At 42.4% G+C, this 21,704-nt stretch overlaps 2 protein-coding genes across 7 annotated transcripts in view; one reads left to right on the forward strand and one right to left on the reverse strand.

Annotated features, from left to right (window-relative positions):
- Nucleotides 1-13,722, forward strand: part of Cd244 (CD244 molecule) — a 29,856-nt gene extending 16,134 nt beyond the window's left edge. For 2 of the 3 annotated variants that reach the window (XM_048810176.1, XM_015491992.2), the window contains exons 4-9: nucleotides 106-210; nucleotides 667-734; nucleotides 3,470-3,523; nucleotides 9,342-9,407; nucleotides 10,714-10,770; nucleotides 12,059-13,722. In XM_048810176.1, the coding sequence (XP_048666133.1) occupies nucleotides 106-210; nucleotides 667-734; nucleotides 3,470-3,523; nucleotides 9,342-9,407; nucleotides 10,714-10,770; nucleotides 12,059-12,139 (431 nt within the window). In that variant the 3' untranslated portion in view covers nucleotides 12,140-13,722. Of the gene's footprint in view, nucleotides 1-105; nucleotides 211-666; nucleotides 735-3,469; nucleotides 3,524-4,311; nucleotides 4,609-9,341; nucleotides 9,408-10,713; nucleotides 10,771-12,058 lie in introns of those variants that run through there. The other variant, XM_015491991.2, reaches the window with a different exon arrangement.
- A 1,612-nt stretch (nucleotides 13,723-15,334) lies between these two features.
- Ly9 (lymphocyte antigen 9) overlaps nucleotides 15,335-21,704 on the reverse strand; it is a 25,137-nt gene continuing 18,767 nt past the window's right edge. For 2 of the 4 annotated variants that reach the window (XR_007350105.1, XM_015491988.2), the window contains exons 8-10: nucleotides 19,502-19,788; nucleotides 18,561-18,632; nucleotides 15,335-15,407 (exon numbers count right to left, since the gene is read on the reverse strand). Coding sequence is in view for 3 of the 4 variants with exons in the window: in XM_015491988.2 (XP_015347474.1) it covers nucleotides 15,339-15,407; nucleotides 18,561-18,632; nucleotides 19,502-19,788 (428 nt within the window). In the remaining variant the exon portion in view is untranslated. Of the gene's footprint in view, nucleotides 15,408-18,560; nucleotides 18,633-19,500; nucleotides 19,831-21,704 lie in introns of those variants that run through there. The other 2 variants (XM_015491987.2, XM_048810175.1) reach the window with 2 other exon arrangements.

The following is a 21,704-nucleotide window of genomic DNA, read 5'->3' on the forward strand; positions in this document are numbered from 1 at the left end:
AGAGTGGGTTTTGAAACAGCTGCTGCAGCTGGCAGGTGGGAAGCAAGAGGTGGAGTGAGTTCAGTCCTTGCATCTTTTAAAAAAAATTTTTTTTTAATTTATCAGGATCCAGAATTCTGTCCTTTATGGTGATTGTCATTATTCTGGCCATACTGTTTATTGTCACTTTCACTTGCTTCTGTGTGAGGAAGAGAAAGAGAAAGCAGTCACGTAAGTGGATGGTCCTTGAGGGGTGCTGTGGCCCGATACATCAGATTCAGTGGCTGGGTCCTGTGTTCAGTGGGATGTGCCTGGATGCATAGTATCCCTTCCCTCCGGGAGTGTCGGGATGCGTGTACGTGGTTGAGAGAGGGCAACCAGTGGCAGCAAGGCTTCTTTCTGTGTTGGCTGCCAGATGTTTGCATCTGATCCTCAATGTGCAGACTTATCTGCAGGTTGCCTGGTTTGATTGGGGTCTGCCCATCTTGATAGAGAAGGTATGTCAGGGATGGGCACATCACATGCTCTTTAGGTATTGTGGGAAGAGCACTAATCCGCCTCTTTTCTAGAGCCGTTCTTAAGGTCTGGGCCATCTTGGGGAGAGGTAGGACCATCAAAAGTGGGAGCTGGACAGGAAGCCCTCTGGACGTTTCTGAAGCTCTGTTCCTTGCTTACCTCTTTCCACAGAGACCAGCCCAGAGACACTTCTGACAATTTATGAAGATGTCAAAAACCCACAGATGAGGAGGAATGAAGTATGGCATTCTATGGGTTGGGGTCTCTCTCCGTTGGTCTGGAAGTTGCTTTTTGGAGAATGGCCATTCAGAGCAGGGGGACAAAGAGAAATGGACATTGATCCTTTCAAAGTTATCCTCAGCCCTCCCCCATTTCTTTTCTCCATCAGTTTCTTAGTTCTGGCCAGACAGGAAATGAGGGAAAACAAAGGAAGCAGAGAAAATGAAAGGGAGGCAGACATGACATGCGTGGTGCGAAGGGATGAAGCACAAGAAAATCCAGAGGGCAGAGGCTGCTCCTTCCTCCCCAGACAGCACCACGGTGTTCTCATTGCTGCTCAGCCTCTCCAGATGGGCTGAGTGCCAAGAGGAGGGAAACCTTCCTGTATTTATTGTTTCTGACTGTTGCAGGGACAAATGAGGCAAGGCACCGAAGACAGCAGGAAACAGTTTTATTTGGCTGCAGCCAGGTTCAGGGGGCACAGCTTTTGCTATAATCAATCAATCCCCTGAACCCCGAGTTCAGGGAGTTTCAGAGTTTTATACCCAGCGTGTAAGGGGAGGGGCTCAGAAGTTCACAGTCTGCAGAATTTCACATAAAAGCAGCTTTTCCTTTTACTGTTCTGGGCAAGTTAACCCTTCAAGGACAGCACCTGAGAAGGGGAGAGCTTCTTCTCCCCTTTCTTTCCTCCCCTGCCAGCTGTTACCATGGAGCCCAATTGTAACTTATCTTAAAAATGTAGACATCTCTGTGAAGCCCAGCTCAAGGCCAGAGGCCTTGTTTGCACATTTCTTCAAAGTACTATACTGGATACGTTTGTGAAAACTAGTAAGGGGTGTCCAGCACCTGGAGTGCTGGTATCTTCTCGGCCAGTGGCCAAGTGAACAGGGTGACACGAAAATAGGAAGTTTATCTGCAATGGACTCTTTTTCTGACAGTCCTAAAATCAGCCATGGTGAAGAGGGCTTTTCTGTGGAGAAAGGGGGTGCCACTTCATGACCACAAATTCTGTTTCTCTAGCAGTTAAGAGCTTACTTGGGTGGGTCTTTTCACTGTCACCCTGGTCTGGGGAGTGTGACCAGCCAAAGCATAACAGTTCTGTAACTGGCTCATTGATCCATGTTCTCAGCCTTTTGGAAAAGAAGAGGCCCGAGTCTGGCTGAGGTGCTGGAGAGAGTCATCAGCTTGATTTTAAACTGATGAGCCCTGGGTGTCTCCCCCAGGAACCTCTCTCACCAGCTCTCAGCAGGGCGGTGGCCACCTCTTCCTGTCATCCAGGGATGTAAAAGAGGAAGCTGCAGGGGGGTTGAAGATGCCCCCAGTACCACAGGCAGGATGTGGTGACAAGCCCGGGGAAAGGCTCTGATGGATCAGGCAGTGCCTGCTGAACTGCTGGGTAGCAGGTGGGAGTGCGGAGGAAGGCCCCATTTCCCACTGCCAATTTTGGTGCTTGGCTAGAGGAGGCAACAATGAGGAATCCCTCCGCTCTCCAGACAGAGGAGGCCTCGTGAGGCAGCCTCCCTCAGGTCTATTTCCTCAGTGGGAATGAGGGCAGCTCCCCTCGCCTGTTTCTTTGCCCTCAAAATGGAATATTGGGGTGTGAAAATTAAAGAGGAGATAGTTTGACTACTTCCAGATTCAGGTACGAATTCCTAAGGGCACATGCATCTAGCTTTAGCCATTTATCTCCTACCTCCCCGCTCTCCCCAAATGAAGATGACTTTAGAGAAAGGAGGAAATAACCATTTAGAGTAAAAGAAATCTGTTGGAGACTCAGGCTTGTTACACTGCTTCTGACTCAGGTTCCTCTCTGCCTAGCCTTAGCCTTCTATGGGGTCTGTCCCTGTCTCCAGACCCCAGCCTGAAGGCCTAAATCCCAAGTTTCATGTGGTCTCACTTTGGAGACCATCCACAGGAGAGAAAAAAAACAAACAACTCCTGTTTCTTGACACCTGCCCATGACTCTCTGGCCTCCAAAGATGGCTTGACATTTCTCTTCCTCTTAGCTTTTTGTTTCTGGGGAGTTCAGCTTCCATCTTGTCTGATGAACGCTGCTGACCTTCTTTGGCTCCCCAGCAGAGCTCCATCTGGAAATATGTGCTCAGGGATGTGCAGCGTGAAATATCTCCACTCCTAATCTGTTGTGGGACAGGCCTGAGGGAGGGAAACCGGAAGGGCTGTGTTCCCCCTGCCTTTAGCCTTGGGTCTAGGGCTCCACCCAGCATCACAGCTGCCAAGAGGACTGGCTTGAGGCCAAGGGAAAGCTGGTTATGAAACATAGATTGAGGGCGGGGGCGGGGGGGGGCTTAAAATGCTGAGTCTTTAAAATGCTTAAACCTTCTGAATTTCGGTGCCCTGAGGTACGGCTGGGATCGTAGCTCTGCCTGGAGTTCTGCCCATTATCAGTGGTTATGTGGAAAATTTAGTCCTCAAGTCAGCCAAGGCAAGGAGGGGTTTCTAAGTTATCAAAGCAAAGGAAGGGACAGGGGTGCCCAATGGACAGGATTGCTTGAATCCAGTCACACAATTAGTGTCAAGAGCCATTAGTTGCTCTTGACACTAATTGCTCCATTGTGACCTCCTGTAACTCCTCCTGCCTCTCCCCCTCCTGGGGTGTTCAATGATGAGGCTTTTCCCAGTCCGGCTACCTTCTTCCCAGGCTTCTTTTTTCTATCTTTCCCTGTTTAATCGAAACCTGGACAGACCCCGCTGTCTACCCATGTCACCTCATGTTCCTTTATTGTTTCTTCTACAGCAGCAGGAAGTCCTTGAAGAAGGAATCACCATTTACTCTGTGATCCAGTCCCAGGTACCACTCTGGTTTCTCTAATACTTTCCATTCCCATCTATGCGGCTCCCTAATGCCCCGTCCCCAATTTACACCCTTCAATGGCAGGATCTGGGTGTTCCTGGGGTCCAGAGCCTAGCTTGGCTTCAGGTGCATTGACAAGTTGAAAAGATCAGTATATTCTGGTGTCATTTTCCATATTTTTATGAGTCCATGATAATTATTCACAATAGTGGAATCTGTTGATATATTTGTATATGCACATGATATAACAATAAAATCTGGCCAGTACTTTCCCCATTATTTCCCCCTTTCCTCTCCTCCTTTCTCCTTGGTCCCCTCTTCTTCTCTATTGATCTCCCATCTCTTTTCATAAGACTTCCACCTATGCCACATCTTTCTTTTCCTCTCAAACTTCCATATGTTTGAGAAAAATACAACCCTTAATTTTCTGAGTCTGGCTTATTTTGCTTAACATAATGCTCTCAAGTTCCATCCATTTTCCTGAAAATGACATAATTTCATTCTTCTCTGATTAAAACTCCATTGTGTGTACATGTCACATTTTCTTTATCCATTCATACATTGACGGACACCAGGGTTGGTTCCATTGCATTCAGTTGATGTAAGATAGAGTCTTGCAGCCCTTAGTGCAGGAATTAACTGTTGACACTTACTTAGGTCTTTGAAGGCTCTCGGTCTAATTCACCTAAATTCCTAGTTTAGGGTATTTGGTATTGTGGATTGTGCTCCTATAAACATGAGTTTGCATTATTGCTATACTATACTGACTTTAATATTTTCTTTAGGATAAATACCGAGGAGTGATATAGCTGGATCATATGGTGTTTTCATTCCTAATCTTTTGAGGAACCTCTGGAGTATCTTAACAGAGCTGGAAAGCCCAATGCAGACATTCTCCCTTTTCCCACACTTGGAAGAAGGTCTAGCCCAGATTGTCTGTAGGAGAAGGAACCTTGTTAGGGAACTCAATTTTTCCCTCTTTCTATTGATTCCAATCTGCCGCAGTCTGGCTGGGCACAAAATAACCGAGCCACCACAAAAGCCTTGTAGATTCAAACAGCAACTCTTTATTTCCGAACTCTCACCGGCACACTACACGCATTTTCTGGGAAAATACACTCCCTTCACCAGGCTCTGCGTACCAATACTCTCAGAACCCCGCGAGAACTCCATGGGAACTCCAAAGGAGCGGGCGCCTGAGGCAGCAGGATACGCCCTAAACCTGGAGCCTTTCAACCCAAAATGCCATGCATCATTCCTACTTGGCTATGGCTCTCAGCATCCCCCCCCTTCTGTTTAATTAAACAACAAGCAATGTGGCTTAGGGACCATGCCTGTTAGGTGGTCCAATTCAACGTATGGTCCTTACCTGTCATTGGATGAGCTGACCTCTAGGCGTCAGCCTCCTGTCTTAGGTTGGTACCACTGCAATTGGATCATACCCGTCACTGACTACTGGTCCAGCATATAGCCATACTTGTGGATAGGCCTATGCACCAGTGGGGAGGGTGAGGTTCTTTGCCACACCTCTGTTGGCCCCTAAATTTGGCCTTGATGACAGTGGGGGGGTGAGGTTCTTTGCCTCACCTCTGTTGGCCCCCAAATTTTAGACCATCACTAGCAGAAGGGAGGAGGATACAGAAATGCCACGACACCAAGCCAATTGACGGCTCCTTTGGAAAAATTGTATCACCCGTGATAGCATCAGCAAAGATACGCCAGCACTACCACAATTTGCTGCACCAACAGATAGATGGTTCACAATGAATACAAGTGATACATAGTCCAGGCATGTTCTGCAAGCAATTCAAAGCAGAGGAATCTATAAGTATGTCCATTTCCTCCCAAAGTAAATCAACTCCTTGATTGAGCATTACTTGTTGAGTTATTATTCATTGATGCATCAGTTTATACAGTTTATTGTGATAGCTATCATAGAAGCTGTAGTTTGGTTTTATCTTTGTCTTCGCCGGCACTGGGATGAAGATAGGAATTCTGGCAATGATGCTAAAAAGAAATTATGTAACATTCCAACAGTTACTAAGAAAACAATTTTCTGAACAATTTACATTATCCTGAACAGAATTATTAAATATAATGAAAAGGAAAGGTGAAAGTAAACAAACAGATCTGTTAACCTCCTTATTTGTACACATATTAAAACAATCCTCAACAGCTGTTTACCCAATTTAAATTAAACCATTAAAATCACGTGAATAAAAAAAAAATTCGGATCCATTTTTTCATGAGCGCTCCTCATACATGATATATGGACATACGCACACACAGACATACAACACAAAACACAAGTGTGCACACAAATATACAACACATAAGACAATAGTAAAACACAAGTGTGCACACAAATGTACAACACATAAAACAATAGTAAAGGCCTTGTAAAGGCCTTGTAGCTTTATACAGGTGAAATCTCCATTGCAATGTTTAAAAACTCCACAGTCAAAAAATAAAACTGATCAGAAGAACATTAACCTAGGTCTGTATGAGCTCAAAAAATAAAATAAAACTTTATGATGTGGGAAAAGGCAATAATAAAATAGATATTGAAAAAAGCATCCTGGTTAATCACTGTCGCAGATGTAAGAATAGCCAAGCTGGAGCTCTGGATATCAGCTGTTATGGATTTGAGTCAAATCATCTTCTTTTTGGTCTGTAGAAATTGCTTTAATTAATCTCTCTGGAATCCAAATCGGCTGCTGTTCTCCCCNTTAAGTTTATCTTTGGGGGATATATACCCTTTCCCAATTCCCTCTTTTTGTTTTAATAAGTACATTTTAATAGTTTGATGAGCTCTTTTAACTATGCCTTATCCCTGTGGATTGTATGGGATTCCTGTTAAGTAAAACATTAACTGATTTTAAACATTTTTCCATTCACCAATTTAGGAAAAAACACATAAAGTTTAAATATACTACCTTATGGAACTTAATAAGTAAAGAGTACTTGATTTTATATTTAGTGATTGATGTTTCAGCACTTTAGCTTTGTAAATTAATCAGATGTCTGTAAAAACCAAGATCTTAGACAAGTGTAGTAAACAGAACCAGCCATCTCTTTCTTGTTGAAGAAAAATCCTCTTGTTTCTATCTTCTAGTTTACTTCTAAGGTTTGCATATTTACCCTTAGTTGCTTTTTTTCCTCCTAGTTTTTTTTCTTCCTATTTTGTGGGTTTAAAATTCTTGTCTTCCTACATCTTTTTTATCTTCCTACATCTTCTCTATCTTTTTTAAACCTTTCTGTACTTTTATCTTTAAAGTTTTCCACTTTAAATTTTTAATCTTCTTTATCCAAATTGCTTTTATCCTATTATCTTTCCATTTTCATGGTTTTTTTTTTTAAGTAATGCTTTTAAGATTAACTAGGCTTCGAATGACGCAATCTTTCCTCCATCATGAAGGCATCTTAACCACCTTCAATTTAACCTTTTAAAGCCTTTTGCAACTTACTTAGACATTTTACAACTTTTTACTTTACCACACAAAGATTATCTCATCTAGAAACATTTCTTTATCTAACCTTCCATATTAAAATATATTTCCACATTTCAAATAGCTTTTACTGAAACTTCTTATACTCTTTGTATGTAAATTACACCTGATAGAATCTTAACTCTTAGTAACCTTGTTTCAGCAAAGACACAGACACAAAGCAATATTAAACATTTTTCCATTCACCAATTTATGAAAACACACATAATGTTTAAATATATTACCTTATGGAACTTAATAAGTAAAGAGTACTTCATTTTATATTAGTGGTTGATGTTTCAACACTTTATCTTTGTAAATTAATCAGATGTCTATAAAAACCAAGATCTTAGACAAGTATAGTAAACAGAACTAGCCATCTCTTTCTTGTTGAAGAAAAATTCTTCTACAGGATACCATGATGGTCCCATTGTGATATATTTAACAACTTCTCTTTAAAAAGCCATGGGCTACATTTTTGTATTGTATCAACATATGCCCTAATTGTTCTTGGTCTTACTGGGGTGCCTCCTTCCTCTAACAATTTCTGTTCCTTAGGGGTGAACAACTTTAAACTTTGAGTCAACCATTTTCCCCAGTTTGCCTGAGAAAGTTCTAGGGACAGGCAACTTGAAATAAAAACAAAATAAATCAAAACAAGAACATATTGTTTTTTGAAATGGTCACCCATTCTTTCGCTCTTCCTCAGGGGCGAGCAATTTCACTTACCTCCAAGCTTCAGGCATTCCCCGTACGGGCCACCAAATGCCGCAGTCTGGCTGGGCACAAAATAACCGAGCCACCACAAAAGCCTTGTAGATTCAAACAGCAACTCTTTATTCCCGAACTCTCACCGGCACTCTACACGCACGTTCTGGGAAAAATACACTCCCTCCTCCAGGCTCTGCGTACCAATACTCTCAGAACCCCAGGAGAACTCCACGGGAACTCCAAAGGAGCAGGCGCCTGAGGCAGCAGGATACGCCCTAATCCTGGAGCCGCCCTATTCCCAGCAGGATCCACCCTAAACCTGGAGCCACCCTAATCCCTGAGCAGCGTCACCTTTCAACCCAAAATGCCATGCGTCATTCCTACTTGGCTATGGCTCTCAGCACCAATCATTGGGGCTCTCATACAATTTATCCTCATTACCCCTAATACCTGTTTTCAGGAAATACTAGATCTGTTTTGGTCTCTTTAGTCTTATTTAGACTTAACAGTATATCCATTTTCTTAATAAATCTCCCACAACAGCCTCATGAAATAGTCTTAATGCTTTAGATATAGTCTGAACCCCACATCACAGATAAGCAAACAGGATAATATGCTCAAGGCCACATAGCTCGGTAGTGGCAGAACCAAACCAAATGGGTTTTTGAATCTCCATTCCATCTCCTTCTACCTCACCTTTAATAGCCTGGGGTTATAGAAATTTACTCATGGACAGGAGACACATCCAATATTGATCAGCAAATTATTGATAACCCAGGCTGGGAGAGATCTCCCCAAGGAAAATGCTGCTTCCTTGTGGCCAATGATGAAAAGTTTCTGATAAAATGACTCTTTTCTTAAAAAAGTATTTTTACTTTTTAAATTTTATTTTATAGGTTCTTATTAGTTATACATGACAGTAAAATCCATTTTGATAAAATTATACAAGCCTAGGTGCAACCATATCTTAGGCTTGGTGGCTGAGCTGTGGGGCACAGAAAATCCATTGCAAGAATGATTGATATCTGCAGTTTTCTGGCTTTATTCACATTGAAATTCAAGGAGAGGGATTGGATAAAATTCAAGGAAGAGCTCCTCTCAGCTTAGGGTGTTGGGTGAGGATGAGATCGCCCTCTGGAGTACCTTAAAAGGAGGATAGTTACCTGTCCTGGAGGACTCTAGTTTCAGGTCCAGAGAAAGAAGATATGTTGCCAACAGGAGGTGTTGACTCCTTGAGAAAAAAGCCCTGGGGGGTCTTGGATTTGAATACTGAACCCATTGTTTATACTCTGTCTGATTTGGACTTTTCACCCTTTTGTAGCCTCACCTGTGGCAGGGGAAAATTTATGATTGTTCCTAAGTTATAAGAGTGGTATAGGAATTAGGGGAGAATGCATGTATAAAATAACTGCTCAACAAATCGTAGTTACCCTTAGTAACAGAGTGGGACTAGCATTCACGTTGACTCATGGCCTCCTGGATAATTCAGGGTTCTTTTTACTAACACTTAAAGCTTCTGTCTAGGCAGGGTATAGGCAGAGTGATGGAAGCAATGATCCCTCTAGGGTTGTATTGGATCTATGCTTCTGAAATGCTCTTATTTCTTTTCTCATTAGCCTTCTTCTTCCACATCAAAAGAAGCTACAAATACGTTGTATTCAGTTATACAGCCTTCCAGGAAGGTAAGTCTCTTCCCCCGTGTGGTGTGATTGATGCAGATGTGTATTTTGCATGTGCATACACAGGCATGTGTTTGCAAGAGTGTGTGTGCATGCTACAGTGAGTGGTCCTCCACGGTGTGTATCCGGGTAGCTTCCATTCAATGACTGTGTTTCAATGTTAATGGGCCAATGAGGAAAAATGCCTTTAGGGTTCTGCCTTGAGGATAAGGACATCTCTGGACTCAGAGAATAGTGGATTATAGGATTTTCTAGGGCTGTTGTGGGATGCGAGGGACAAAGACAGGAAGGAGGTGCTTTGTGCAGAAGGACCACAGGGTCCTTAGTAGACCAGCTGAGGCTGTGGTGAAAGATATTGGAGAGGTTTGCGAAGGAAGGACTTAAGGCCTGCAGCTGGAGGGCTGGGTTAGGGGGAAACAATGCTAACTTTCTGGCCAGTCACCTGCTGGTGGAAGACCCTGGACCCCAGCAGTCATGTTCCACTCACATCCTGCTCCAAGCTGAGCTCATAGCTCTTGTGTGTACCCAGTACCTTGGAGCTGAGTTTCCTGATGCTCTGCTCATCTTTTTTACTTGGTATGGGAGAGGATGGGAAGAGTAGTGTTTCCATGGCTTGAACTGCAGTATGAAACCATGAGCTGCTCCATGGTACAATAGGAAAATGGAAATCCACAGAACTGTGGGAGTCCATATAGGTTAGGGACTATGTATTTGAAGGGATTTAGAATGGATATTCAGACTTCTTATTCAACCTCTTTTCAATAAGTCATTCATCAACTTGGACTCACCATGAGAGATTTTTAATTATATGCTACAACCAAGGACATCCAGATGCGCATAGGTACTCTGTTTACATGCTTTAGTATTATATTTTGAAAACGTTTTTGTTTACATTATGGGAAAGTGTGTTGAAGAGATACATGGTTTGGGATGATAATTGCATTAGGACTGTCTGAGGGATATGTGTGTGTGTGTCTGTGTGTCTGTGTGTGTGTGTGTGTATGTGTGCATGTGTGTGCATGTGCCCTGGGAATGTGTGTTTGTGTGTGAGACTTAGGGGTATTTGGGTATGGGATACTAAACCCTGGCTTTGGTTCAGAAATGTCATATCATAAGCCAGTATGTACTGTGCTTTCTGGGAGACCATTAATACCACTGTTTATTCTTGAGGTAGATTCTTTTCACTTTCTTGTTGAGGAAAGCTTAGGAGACTTCTGGGGTTTGAGTCTCTTTTGGAATTTGTTGTGTTAGTCAGGAATAGGACATCTCTTATGTCGAATGTGTAATTCTTTGCTCTCTGAATTTCTAGTCCAGATGCAAGGAGAGGAACCATGATCCTTCCGTCAATAGCTCCATCTATGAAGAGGTAAGATTCTGGAACTCTTCTGAGTGGGTTTAGTGTCTATACCACAGTCCTTAAGACAAGTCATGAAGGGTGTACTTATGAAAAGGTCATCCATACAGTCTCATAATTGTAGGATTGTAGGGATTTTAAAAAAAAATATTTATTTTTTAGTTCTCGGCGGACACAACATCTTTGTTTGTATGTGGTGCTGAGGACCGAACCCGGGCTGCACGCATGCCAGGCGAGCGCGCTACCGCTTGAGCCACATCCCCAGCACTGATTGTAGGGATTTTTAAATCCAAATCTTCATTTTAGAGATAAAGACATGAAGGTCCAAAGAGAGTGAGGGTCTCCCCCAAAGTGACATCAGGTGTTCAGATCTGACTTTCAGCTTGTGTTCTAAATTAGGACTGTCCCCAATCTAGTTCCCAGGCTATTGAGTACAAATTAGACATCTCCATTTAAAGGCTGCATGTGAGGGTGGGGTGGGAAAAATCCAGAGAGGGGAAAATAAGGAACTCTAAGTGATTTTCTAAATTAGCATGGCATTGGGAACCATTATGGATGTGGATGATCTTCAGCTTCTGCTAAGGTAGACACTGTTTGAAGGTGACCACTGAGCCTGGTAGCTAACTGATTCCCATCAGGCCATTTAGGGAGGAGAGAGGAGGAACTCGACAGTTCTTGGGGGATTATTATACATAAGACAATGTTCCATTGTCTTCACATGAACTATCTGATTTAATGCTCACAGAATGCTATAAGTTAGATATATTTTTTGGTAGTATTAGTGGTTGGTTGCATATACTAGGCAAGTGCTCTACCATGGAGCTATGTCCCGAGCCCTTACCTTCACATTTATACCCAAAGAAATTCAGGCATGGATGTCACCTCTTCCTGTTAGCATCATACCACACCCAAGCCTCCATCCATGACATGTTGTCTTTGATTGCATTGGAGATGGCAGGTGGGTACTTTCTGAGATTCCTGGCCCTTCAGCTATAGTTTTATATTAAAGCCAACTGGACAGACAGTCCAGGGGTGTAGAGGATACTGTGTGGGCCCAAAGTAATGTGGGGGGTTACAAAGAATCACAGTGTAGTTAAAAGATCCCTGGAATTGAAGGAAGAAAAACTGGATTCAGGTCCCCTCTTTACTTCATGCTAGTCATTGACCCTGCGTAATTTATTTTACCACTCTGAATTTCATTTTCATAATCTATAAAACAGTGATAACAATTCATACACCATAGAATTATTATAAGGATCTTCTGTTGGGAGGGTCTGAAATTTCCCTTTTTCTTCTGCAGGTTGGAGCAACAGAGTCCAGAGCCCGTAACCCTGCCCGACTGAGCCGCAAAGAGCTGGACAACTTTGATATTTATTCCTAAATGCTGTAGCTCTTTTGGCCTTTCTTCCATATCCGCTTTGGTGCTGGGAATCAGCGGAATAGATGTTGCCACAGGAGTTTTTTGTTTTTTGGAAGAGTTCCTAGTCGGGAGAGGATATGAAAGTCTATTCGTGGTCTTTATTTTGTTTTGAAAATGATTTCTAACAGCCATGATACAAGCAAGGTTGTGAAATAATATCTCCCAACTTAGATACTAGACAAGAATGGGTGGAGAGGTTGGGTTGACCACATTCTGAGTACTTGTAATCTATAAAGTTATGTAAATGGAGGCTTGAGATTCCCTTGTCCTGGTTTTCTAACCTTTTACTTGTGTCTCATCCTCTCTGATCTGGGATGCTGGTCTAGACGGCATTTCTAGACCCTCACCTCACCCAGGCCTACCTACCAAGCAAAAACAGGTGACAGTGACTCAGGGGAAGAGGAAGCAGGCTCCTCTGAAGCTGTACTTTCTGTTTGCTGGCAAGCAGGTTCTCACAGGTGGACCAGCACCTAGGCTGCAACTTGAATGCAGGGGAAAAAATTTTCCCCTACACCTCAACACATTTACAGTGGCCAGTTGGTCACAAAGGAAGTGGGCAGACACAAGAACAGAGGGTGATGAGAAGCAAACTCTTCATTGGAAAGAAAAACCACCCAAAGCCTTTCTTGAGAACTGGGCAGTTAGACCAGTTTTGTCCAAAGTGTAATGTTTGATTTACAAAGACATATTATTAGAAATCTATTTTGGCTCCTTTGTGGTAGAGGTCTGCCTTCTCTCCTTGGAAAACCCATTCTATTTAAGTTCTGAGTCCTGATTAGTGTTGCCTTCCCACTGTATACCTTGGAGGGAGGGCTTGGGTACTTGGGTGCTAAAAGATGAGGCGGCTGGGAACCAGATCTGTGCTGGGTGCCCCGAGTCTTTAGGCCGGCCCTCAACGAGGCTGGGACTCTGGATGAGCCCAGGAGAGGGGACTCAGAGACGACAGCAGGTGATAACTGCTCATAGCCTGGCTCTTCAGTGTCCTATCCTTCATTTAAAATATGTGTTTAATATAAAAATTTGGTGTTACACACAGGCAGCCTAAATCCTTTGCCTGGGTTAAATCTATGTATCTTCTCTACACTCTGCATTTCTACACTCTAAAGCAGTCAAAGGGGACTTATGGGCCATCTACAAACACATGTCTGTTTAATTCTGTTGGAGAAGGCTGTCACAAGCCATCCATGGGCTGTGTGTGTGAGCTATTGTGCATTGTAGCCAAATGAGGGGATAGGCCTGGCATTGCGGGCTCCATGCGATCAGGGAGTGATTGCATGATGCAGGTGTGCCTGCCCCTCTAGCTCTGCCTAAGATCCCACACAGCACCTGAGATGGGTGGGACTTGCCAAGATGTCAATCAATCTGCTGACCACGAGACCTCACGAAGCAAGACTCCACCCTTGAAGTCTTATCCCTGCCTCTGATGTCCCTGCTATAAAATAAAGGAAACACGGGCTCATGCTCTCTTTCCAGTGCTTTCTTTCCAGCATGGAAGCTGACCCTTAAGGTCACAGAGCCGTCCCACCCTCCATTTGAAAAACTTATCTCTGTGTTGTGTGATTTTTTGCCGCTTTCTTAGCTTATGTTGCAGCCAAACCCAATTCCTCTTGTCTGCATAGGTCATAGGCAAGAGAGGGATCTGACTTTCTGGTGAGCTGTCAGTGACTGGGACAGCAGAGAACCAGATGCCTGGGACCATTCAGTATCACAAAGGATAGCTAAAACATGCACTTGCTCAAGTCGGCCTGATCTCTCTTCCTGGGGGCTGTGGCTAGCCTGGCTCCTTCCTAGAGGGAAGTCTGGATAGACCACATATTGAATTAAGTGTCAAGGGTTAAAAGCCAGAGAAATATATTCAAAAGGAGTCTGGGGTCCTGAGTTAGGTATTGGTAGCTGAGTTGTAGAATCTAGGAGTTGGGTAAAGAGACAGCAAGAAATGATGGGATAAGAACAGTCCAGATGAACACCAGAGACACTGATCGTTGACTGCTGCTGGCTTTTCAAGTGGCTTGAACTGTGTAGATCTTGAACTGGTCAAATGTTTTTAAGGAGCAGAAGAAACCCTATGGGCCCTGGACTTTTGGTATGCTATATTCTGGAGTGTGATATGTATAGCATCGTATTGTGTGCCAGACTGTTGAACTTCCATGATAACACCTTATAATTATCCATGCAATGAGCCCATGAATAAGCAATTATTAAATTCCTGCTGAATATGAAGCACCTTCTGAACCCCTGGGAGGATCCATCGCAGGTCCTAGAAGCCATACCGACTCCAAGGCCCATGGCCAGAAGGGTATGGCAGCAGAAACACAACATTAAAGGACATAAGTGGGCTGCAAAGTGCATATAATCACAAATGTACACTATAGAATCACGAACATGTCAATATAGTGCATCTTACAGGCAGGGGGAGAGGATTGCAGTCATAATTTGGGAAGAGGAGAGATACGGTGGCTGTTCTATATCCAGATTGACAATAAGGAGGGAAGCTCTTTGAATAAATATGGGTATCTTACGTGAAAGAGCCATATAAACATTGTTTGAGAACTATCAATAGAATAATACACATAGGGTTATAAAAAATCCAGCAATGCAAAAAAAAAAAAGTATGCAGAAAAAAATTGGGATTTCTAGTTCCTCCCTAGGAGGTAAGATTTTTTTTTCCTTTTCTTCCAGAACTTCTTTATGTCTACCTGAACATATAGACATGTTTTCTAATCCAACTAGTACTATACAGTATGCACTGTCCTGGACTTTGTTCTTTGCAGTCTACAGTGTATTTTAGAGCTCATTCCATACTAGTTTGTTAATCTTTGCTTTCTTTCCAAGTGGTAGGGTTTATTCCTGCTTGGGTATATTATCATATATTTAACAAGACTCTCACAAAATGGACATTTAGTTATTTTGCACTCTTTATTTTAAATACTATGCGAGCATCATTTTATGTAGATCCAAGAAGGAGCCTGTGTCTGAAATAGTAATGGGTTTAGGAGGCCACAGGGGTGAGAAGTAGGGGGAGGGGTCAAACCGAGCATGTCTGAGTCACTGCAGAAAGTCTGATGTGCTTCTATCTGCAGGAATATTCCACTTTTATGAGGTCCAGCTGCTTTTCCAAAATGACGGGGACCCAGGAAAGAGGTGGCAATTGTTTTACTTTTCAGGTTAAATTTTCATAGGTAGGGATTTCAGGAGACTCAAGACCATCCTGTTGTGGAGGTGGCACCACCTGGGAGCCAAAAGAACACACAAGAATTTGATTAATAAATCCTTTCAAGATTTTGGTTCTCTTGGCCCTGTGCTGATGAGACAGAGGAAGGCAAGGCCAGACTATGGTTAGTCTATGCTGTAGGAGTAGGGTCATGTGGAATGGCCTAGGTATTGAGCCATCAAGCAAGCACTTGTGGAGATTCCTTTAATGGTAAATGCTGTGGGCTGGACTCTCTACAAGGGCAATACTAGACATTTTAGTAGAGAAAATACAGGGGATTAAAAAAATGACAATAAAATATCTTGCCTTCAAGAAGCTACTGTTGAGTGATCTCAATCTATGCACTAGCTGGAGAAACAAGGGAAACATTTATATGGAGATAATTCAGATAGTAGAGGCTAAGTTCCAAAGTAATGGTCAAGGTCATTCGATCTCCAGGTTCCAAGGGTTCTGAATCCCTTGTCTGAGAGAGCCCAGGGAAGGCTCTGAAGAACAGACGAAATCTGAGGAGGGGGAAGTTAGGTACCAGCAGCAGCTTGGGAATAGCATAGACCTTCCTTGAGATATTGTGCAGAAGAATGTGTCAGAAAACTAAAGCAGGTTTAAGAATTTTCTTGATCAAGTAGGCAATAGTGGCCTTAGAAGACCCAGAACTAGAATTCCTGGTCCTGAAAATTCGGAAAGACAGGGTTAAATTCTTTCAAAATCTTGGCTGAGAAAATACATTGATTTCCTCTTACACTGCAAGTGACAGTGGGTTTAGGGGATCCAAGTCTCTGGAATGGTGTGAGTGCCATAGAGGAATGACCAAGTGTGGCAACTCATGGTCATTGGGAAACTCAGCAGGAACTAATGACCTTAAAGTCTATGACCTTAAGTTTAACCCGTTTTGACCTAAACACAAAGTACCAGACCAGAGTGGAAAGCAGCTCTGGGAATGCAGAGAATAGAACAGATAAGGTGAAGTCCTTTGCTGGCTAAGCATTCGATCCCAATCTTGGAAGTCAGGATGAGGCAGGTGATGGGTGAACTGAAATGTACATTTGAGCAAGTGTTTACTGAGCACATTGGATCCATCTTTAAGAGTCTGGTTTAAATTTCTTTTTCATGAAAACTTTCTGCAGTAATATCCATTACTTCCCCCACTTCTATTTGGAATTCCACACTTTTCCCTTTTCAGCTGATGGAATCAACTCTACCTGTCTTCTTTTTCTTGTATGTTTTCATACATGTACTTGGGGATAATGATGTCTGTCTCATTCTACTATCTTTCCTTCCCTCATAACCCCCGCTCCCCTTCCTTCCCTTTGCCCTATCTAAAGTTTGTCTATTCCTCCATGCTTCCCCCCATCTCCATTGTGAATGAGCATCCTTATATCAGAGAAGACATTCAGCATTTGGTTTTTTGGGATTGGCTTACTTAGCATTATATTCTCCAATTCCATCCATTTGCCTGCAAATGCCATGATTTTATTCTCTTTTAATGTTGAGTAATATTCCATTGTGTATATATACCACATTTTCTTTAGGTTGGATCCATAATTTAGCTATTGTAAATTGTGCTGCTATAAACATTGATGTGGCTGTGTCCCTGTAGTATGCTATTTTTTAAGTCCTTTGGGTATAAACTGAGGAGTGAAATAGATGGGTAAAACGGTAGTTCCATTCCCAGTTTTCCAAGGAATTTCCATACTGCTTTCCAGATTGGTTGTACCAATTTGCAGTCCCACCAGTAATGTAAGAGTGTGCCCTTTCCTCCACATATTTTTAGTTGTAGATGGATACAATACCTTTATTTTATTTATTTATTTTTATGTGGTGCTGCTAAGGATCCAATCCAGTTTCTCACATGTGCCAGGCAAGCGCTCTGCCACTGAGCTACAGTCCTGTCAAGGCCAAGGATGGTGCTTTAAACATGTCTGAGTACCCATAGCAGTTGGCCAGTTTTGGGCAGACAAAGAGACTCAATAAATACCTACTGATTGATTCATCAATTTCAGATAAGTAGCATAATTAAAAAAAAACTTTTAGAATTTTGTTTTTAAAACTCTTTTTTTGAATGTGTTACAAGGAGGGAATTTGGAGGTGGGGGAAATTTGGAAGCAAAAGCATGAATGGACTCCATGTTATCAGGAAGGTGAAAATGGAGTGGCTAGCCAGATATGGATCAAAGTTAACTGTTAAGGATTATTCAAGATTTTCTTTAAGCTCCTTGTGGTTCTCAGTACTGGAACTTCCAACGACTATCTGTGTGACTATAGGCCAAATGAGCTTCTCTGAATCTCAGTTCCTTTAGCTCTCAAATGTGGATGACAACATATTTCTAGAGGTGTTACAAAGATCAGAGGTGACGGTGTTTGTTCATGTTTTGTAAACCGTACAGATTAATATAAAAGTAATTATCATCATTATTATTTAAAGGTAAATTCTACCTTGAGGGATCTTTTTAACACTCTAATAAAACCTATGTGTTGTAGTTTGTAGTACATATTCTTGACATAAAATTGTTGGCTAATTTCTAGTTGTTCTGGAAAGTCACTGTTTTGGTGGATTAGGATTAGGCAGATATATATATATATATATATATATATATATATATATANATATATATATATATATATATATATATATATATATATATATATATAATAAAATCACATCATATAGGATAGTATTTACATTTACATGTGTGCAGACACATATATAGAACAGTGTTTGTGTTTATAGTCTCTCATTCTGGTCAAGGTGAAGAATAATCAACATATCAAGATATTATTAAATTGATTGGAAATGTCCAACCTTTATTCACATAGATGCAAATCAGAACTATTTAAGCACCTTTGTTGCCCCTGGAATATATCAGAGTGATATCTAATTGGGTAGAATCTAAGCTCCTCAGTCATGGAAATCTACAACTTTCAGTTCAAAAGGTCTGAGAAATAGTTTCTTTCTTTCTTTTTTTGTACTGAGGATTGGGATTGAACTCAGGACACTTCGCTGTTCAGCCACATCCCCGGCCCTTTTTATTTTTATTTTGAGTCATGGTCTCACTAAGTTGCTGAGGCTGGCTTTGAATTTACAATCCACCTTCCTCAGTCTCCTGAGTTGCTTATAGGCATATGCTACCACCACTGGCTTTATGGGCTTTGGAAGACAGAAAATTGTTCTCACCTTTTGAGGTTTCTGTACAGAGCAATAGATTGTGGCTGAGTTCTCTTTCTTCTGAAGAATTGGGTTCTTTTCCTACAACAGAACAATGTCAGACTAGTTTTAATTTCCAAAGGTGAGAGAGTTTCACCCTCAACCACTGAGGAGAGAGGACATCCCACCAGGTTCTTGGCTCAGATAAAAGGTGGGAGCTGCTGCGGTTCAGTGGATAGGGCTCCTGGTTCTCCAACTCCTCCCTTATTAACGTCCAAGAATGGAAACTGAGGAGTCAATTTCTGCATTCCAAGGGACCCCAAGGTTTGGTAAACATAGATAGAGCCATGAGTTCCTGTTGGTATATCCCTTGTCCCATACCCAGCCTTGGTCCCCCAGTTTGGAGGAACTCATGATCCTGGATATTAATTAGATGGTCCTAGAAGTGGGTGGAGAAGTGTCACCAGCCATCCGTGGGCTGTGTATGGAGTGTGTTGCATGTCATAGCCTAGCGAGGAGATAAGTCTGGCATTCGGAACTTCCCGGGGCACCCCCATAAGGATAGACCACCTGATGCAGGTGGATGTTCCCCTCAAGCTCTGCCAAAGATCCCACACAGCACCTGAGATGGGTGTGACCTGCCAAGATTCCAATCAACTTGCTGACTACAAGATATCACAAAGCAAGACTCTGCCCTTGGAACCTTATCCCTGCCGTTGATGTACCCCCTTAAATAAATCACCAGAGCCATCTTTCCTTTGTCTTGTTCCAGAGCCCATGTGGACTAGATCTACCAGGGGCTTTGCTTTTTGTAAATATATTTCTGATCATTTGTGTTTTGTTTTTCCCTAAATATTTGAGACTTTAAGTTTTCAGATGGCTTACACCCTCCTTGGCAAGAAGAAGAACCCCCCATGACATGCTGGCTCTCACCCCCATTAGAGAAGGGTGCATTGATCAGAAGGGCTCACCTGCAGATTAAGGACCACTTGTATATACTCCAAATTCTTTCCAACCACAGATCCAACTGCTCTGTCATCTAGAATGACAAACTCTGCTTGCCCCTCAGCGTCCAAGTCTTGTCCAATGTCCTTCTGAGTGACCAAGTCATACACCATATCTTTTCCATTGACAGAATTGTGCATCTGGGTCCTCTCCTCATCCTCTTCAGTCGTGATGCTGCTATTGGAGCTGGTGTCTGAGGTGGGCCTAGACCAAGGCCTGGCAGTTTTCGGGAGAGGGTCCAGCTTCTCATATCCTTGGGAGATCATGGTGTATATGGTGTGGCCAGCCGTGGATTCTGGAGCACATAAGCACACCAACCCCTACTGTTTTTTTGCTGCAAGGACTCAACCTGCTTTGCCCCGATGAGGCTGAATGAACTGAAGACTTTTTTCTATCTTCATTTAGGTTTTTCTCCCCTTCTCATTCCTTTCAAGCACTCATTTATTGATTTATCTGATACCCATTCATCCAGTATGACATATGATGTATTCAGCAATTTTTATCAGAGCTTTCTTAGTTGGATAAACCACATCAAGCAGTGGGGAGACACTAAGATAAACTACAACTGGTTTTGGAGGAGTCCACTATCTAGTTGTGGTGGTCAGATCCACACGTAAGTCAATTAGTGTAAGGCCAGCTCTGACATGTGTCACATGGAAAGGAGCAAAGTGCAGAAGGGAGAGGTGATGATCTGTGGTTAGGAGAACCATGAGGCACTCTCTTGAAGTGGTAGAATAGAGTTTGCCTTGAAGTAGGGGCAGGATTTTGCTGAGTGAGAGGGAATTCTTGATGGAGGTAATAATATGATTACAGGAGGTATAAATCTTAGAGAACCCTCACTTTTGGAAAGGGATGATATTCAAAATACTTAATGACTTCAATGGCCTGGGCAGAGTACAATCAGAATGGGCACCTGCTGTGAACAATTAGCATGTCACATCCAGTGAATATCAGCTTTGCCTCTGGACACATTGAATAGCCCATTTGACCTGAGTATGGGATAAACATGGCTCACATTTACTAAATGTCGATTTTGTATCAGGCACTGTTCTAAATGCTTTTCATGAGTAAGCTTATCTAAAACTCCATGAGGCAGACAAGAGCTATGCTTATTTGTTATTTGCAGATGAGAAAAATGGAGCACATAAAGGTTAAGTGTGGGCCCAAGTAAGTGAATGCAAGTAACCTGGTCTCTGAGGTTCTTAACCACTACTCAATACTGTCCCCTAGGGGTTTTGTGTAGGAAAAAATTAGATAAAGAATGGCTTGTCCCAATACTTAGCAATAATAGTGATTACTATCTATAGAGCGACCAACGTGGGCATCACTCCACTTGATTCACAAAGCAACTCTGGGAGGTAAATGCCTCCATTTCGCAAGGTAAAGAAACTGAACTTCCCAAGATCACATCGCTGATAAGGAAGAGAGGTAGAGTATAAATACTGGATTCTCTGACCTCAGAATCCATAAACCTGACCACTAGGTTATGTTGCCTTTTAAACAACTGACAAAGGCCATGAGGAGTCGTGGGTGGTTTTAGAGTAGGTCAGAGTTGAGCTCTGCAAAGTGGTGAGTAAAAAGTATAGAGAGGAGGGGCTGGGTGCATTGGCACACTCCTGTAATCCCAGCGGCTCACAAGGCTGAGGCAGGAGGATTGCAAGCTCAAAGCCAACCTCAGCAAGTTAGTGAGGCCCTGAGCAAGACCCTGTCTTGAAATGAAAAATTTAAAAAGGACTAGAGAGAGAAATTATAGCATTTGCCAGTAAATGGATGGAGTTGGAGAATATCATGCTAAGTAAAATAAGCAAATTCCATAAAACCAAAGGCCGAATGTTTTCTCTAATATGTGGATGCTAATTCACAATAAGGTAGGGGGCACTAGGGAAGAATAACGTTACCTTAGATTAGGTAGAGGAAAGTGATGGGTGGGGAGGGAGCGGGTGTGGGGATAGGAAAGATAGTAGAATGAAACAGACATTGTTACTGTATGTATATATGTGACTACATGACCAATATGACTACAACATGTACACTCAGAAAAATGAGAAATTATATCCCATCTATGTATCAAAGTGCATAAATGCATTCTACTGTCATGTATAACTAATTAAAACAAATAAAAAATTAATTTAGAAAAAAGGACTAGGGATGTGGCTCAGTGGTTAAGCA

Source organism: Marmota marmota, unplaced genomic scaffold, assembly GCF_001458135.2.
Source record: "Marmota marmota marmota unplaced genomic scaffold, marMar, whole genome shotgun sequence".
Lineage (NCBI taxonomy): Eukaryota > Metazoa > Chordata > Mammalia > Rodentia > Sciuridae > Marmota > Marmota marmota.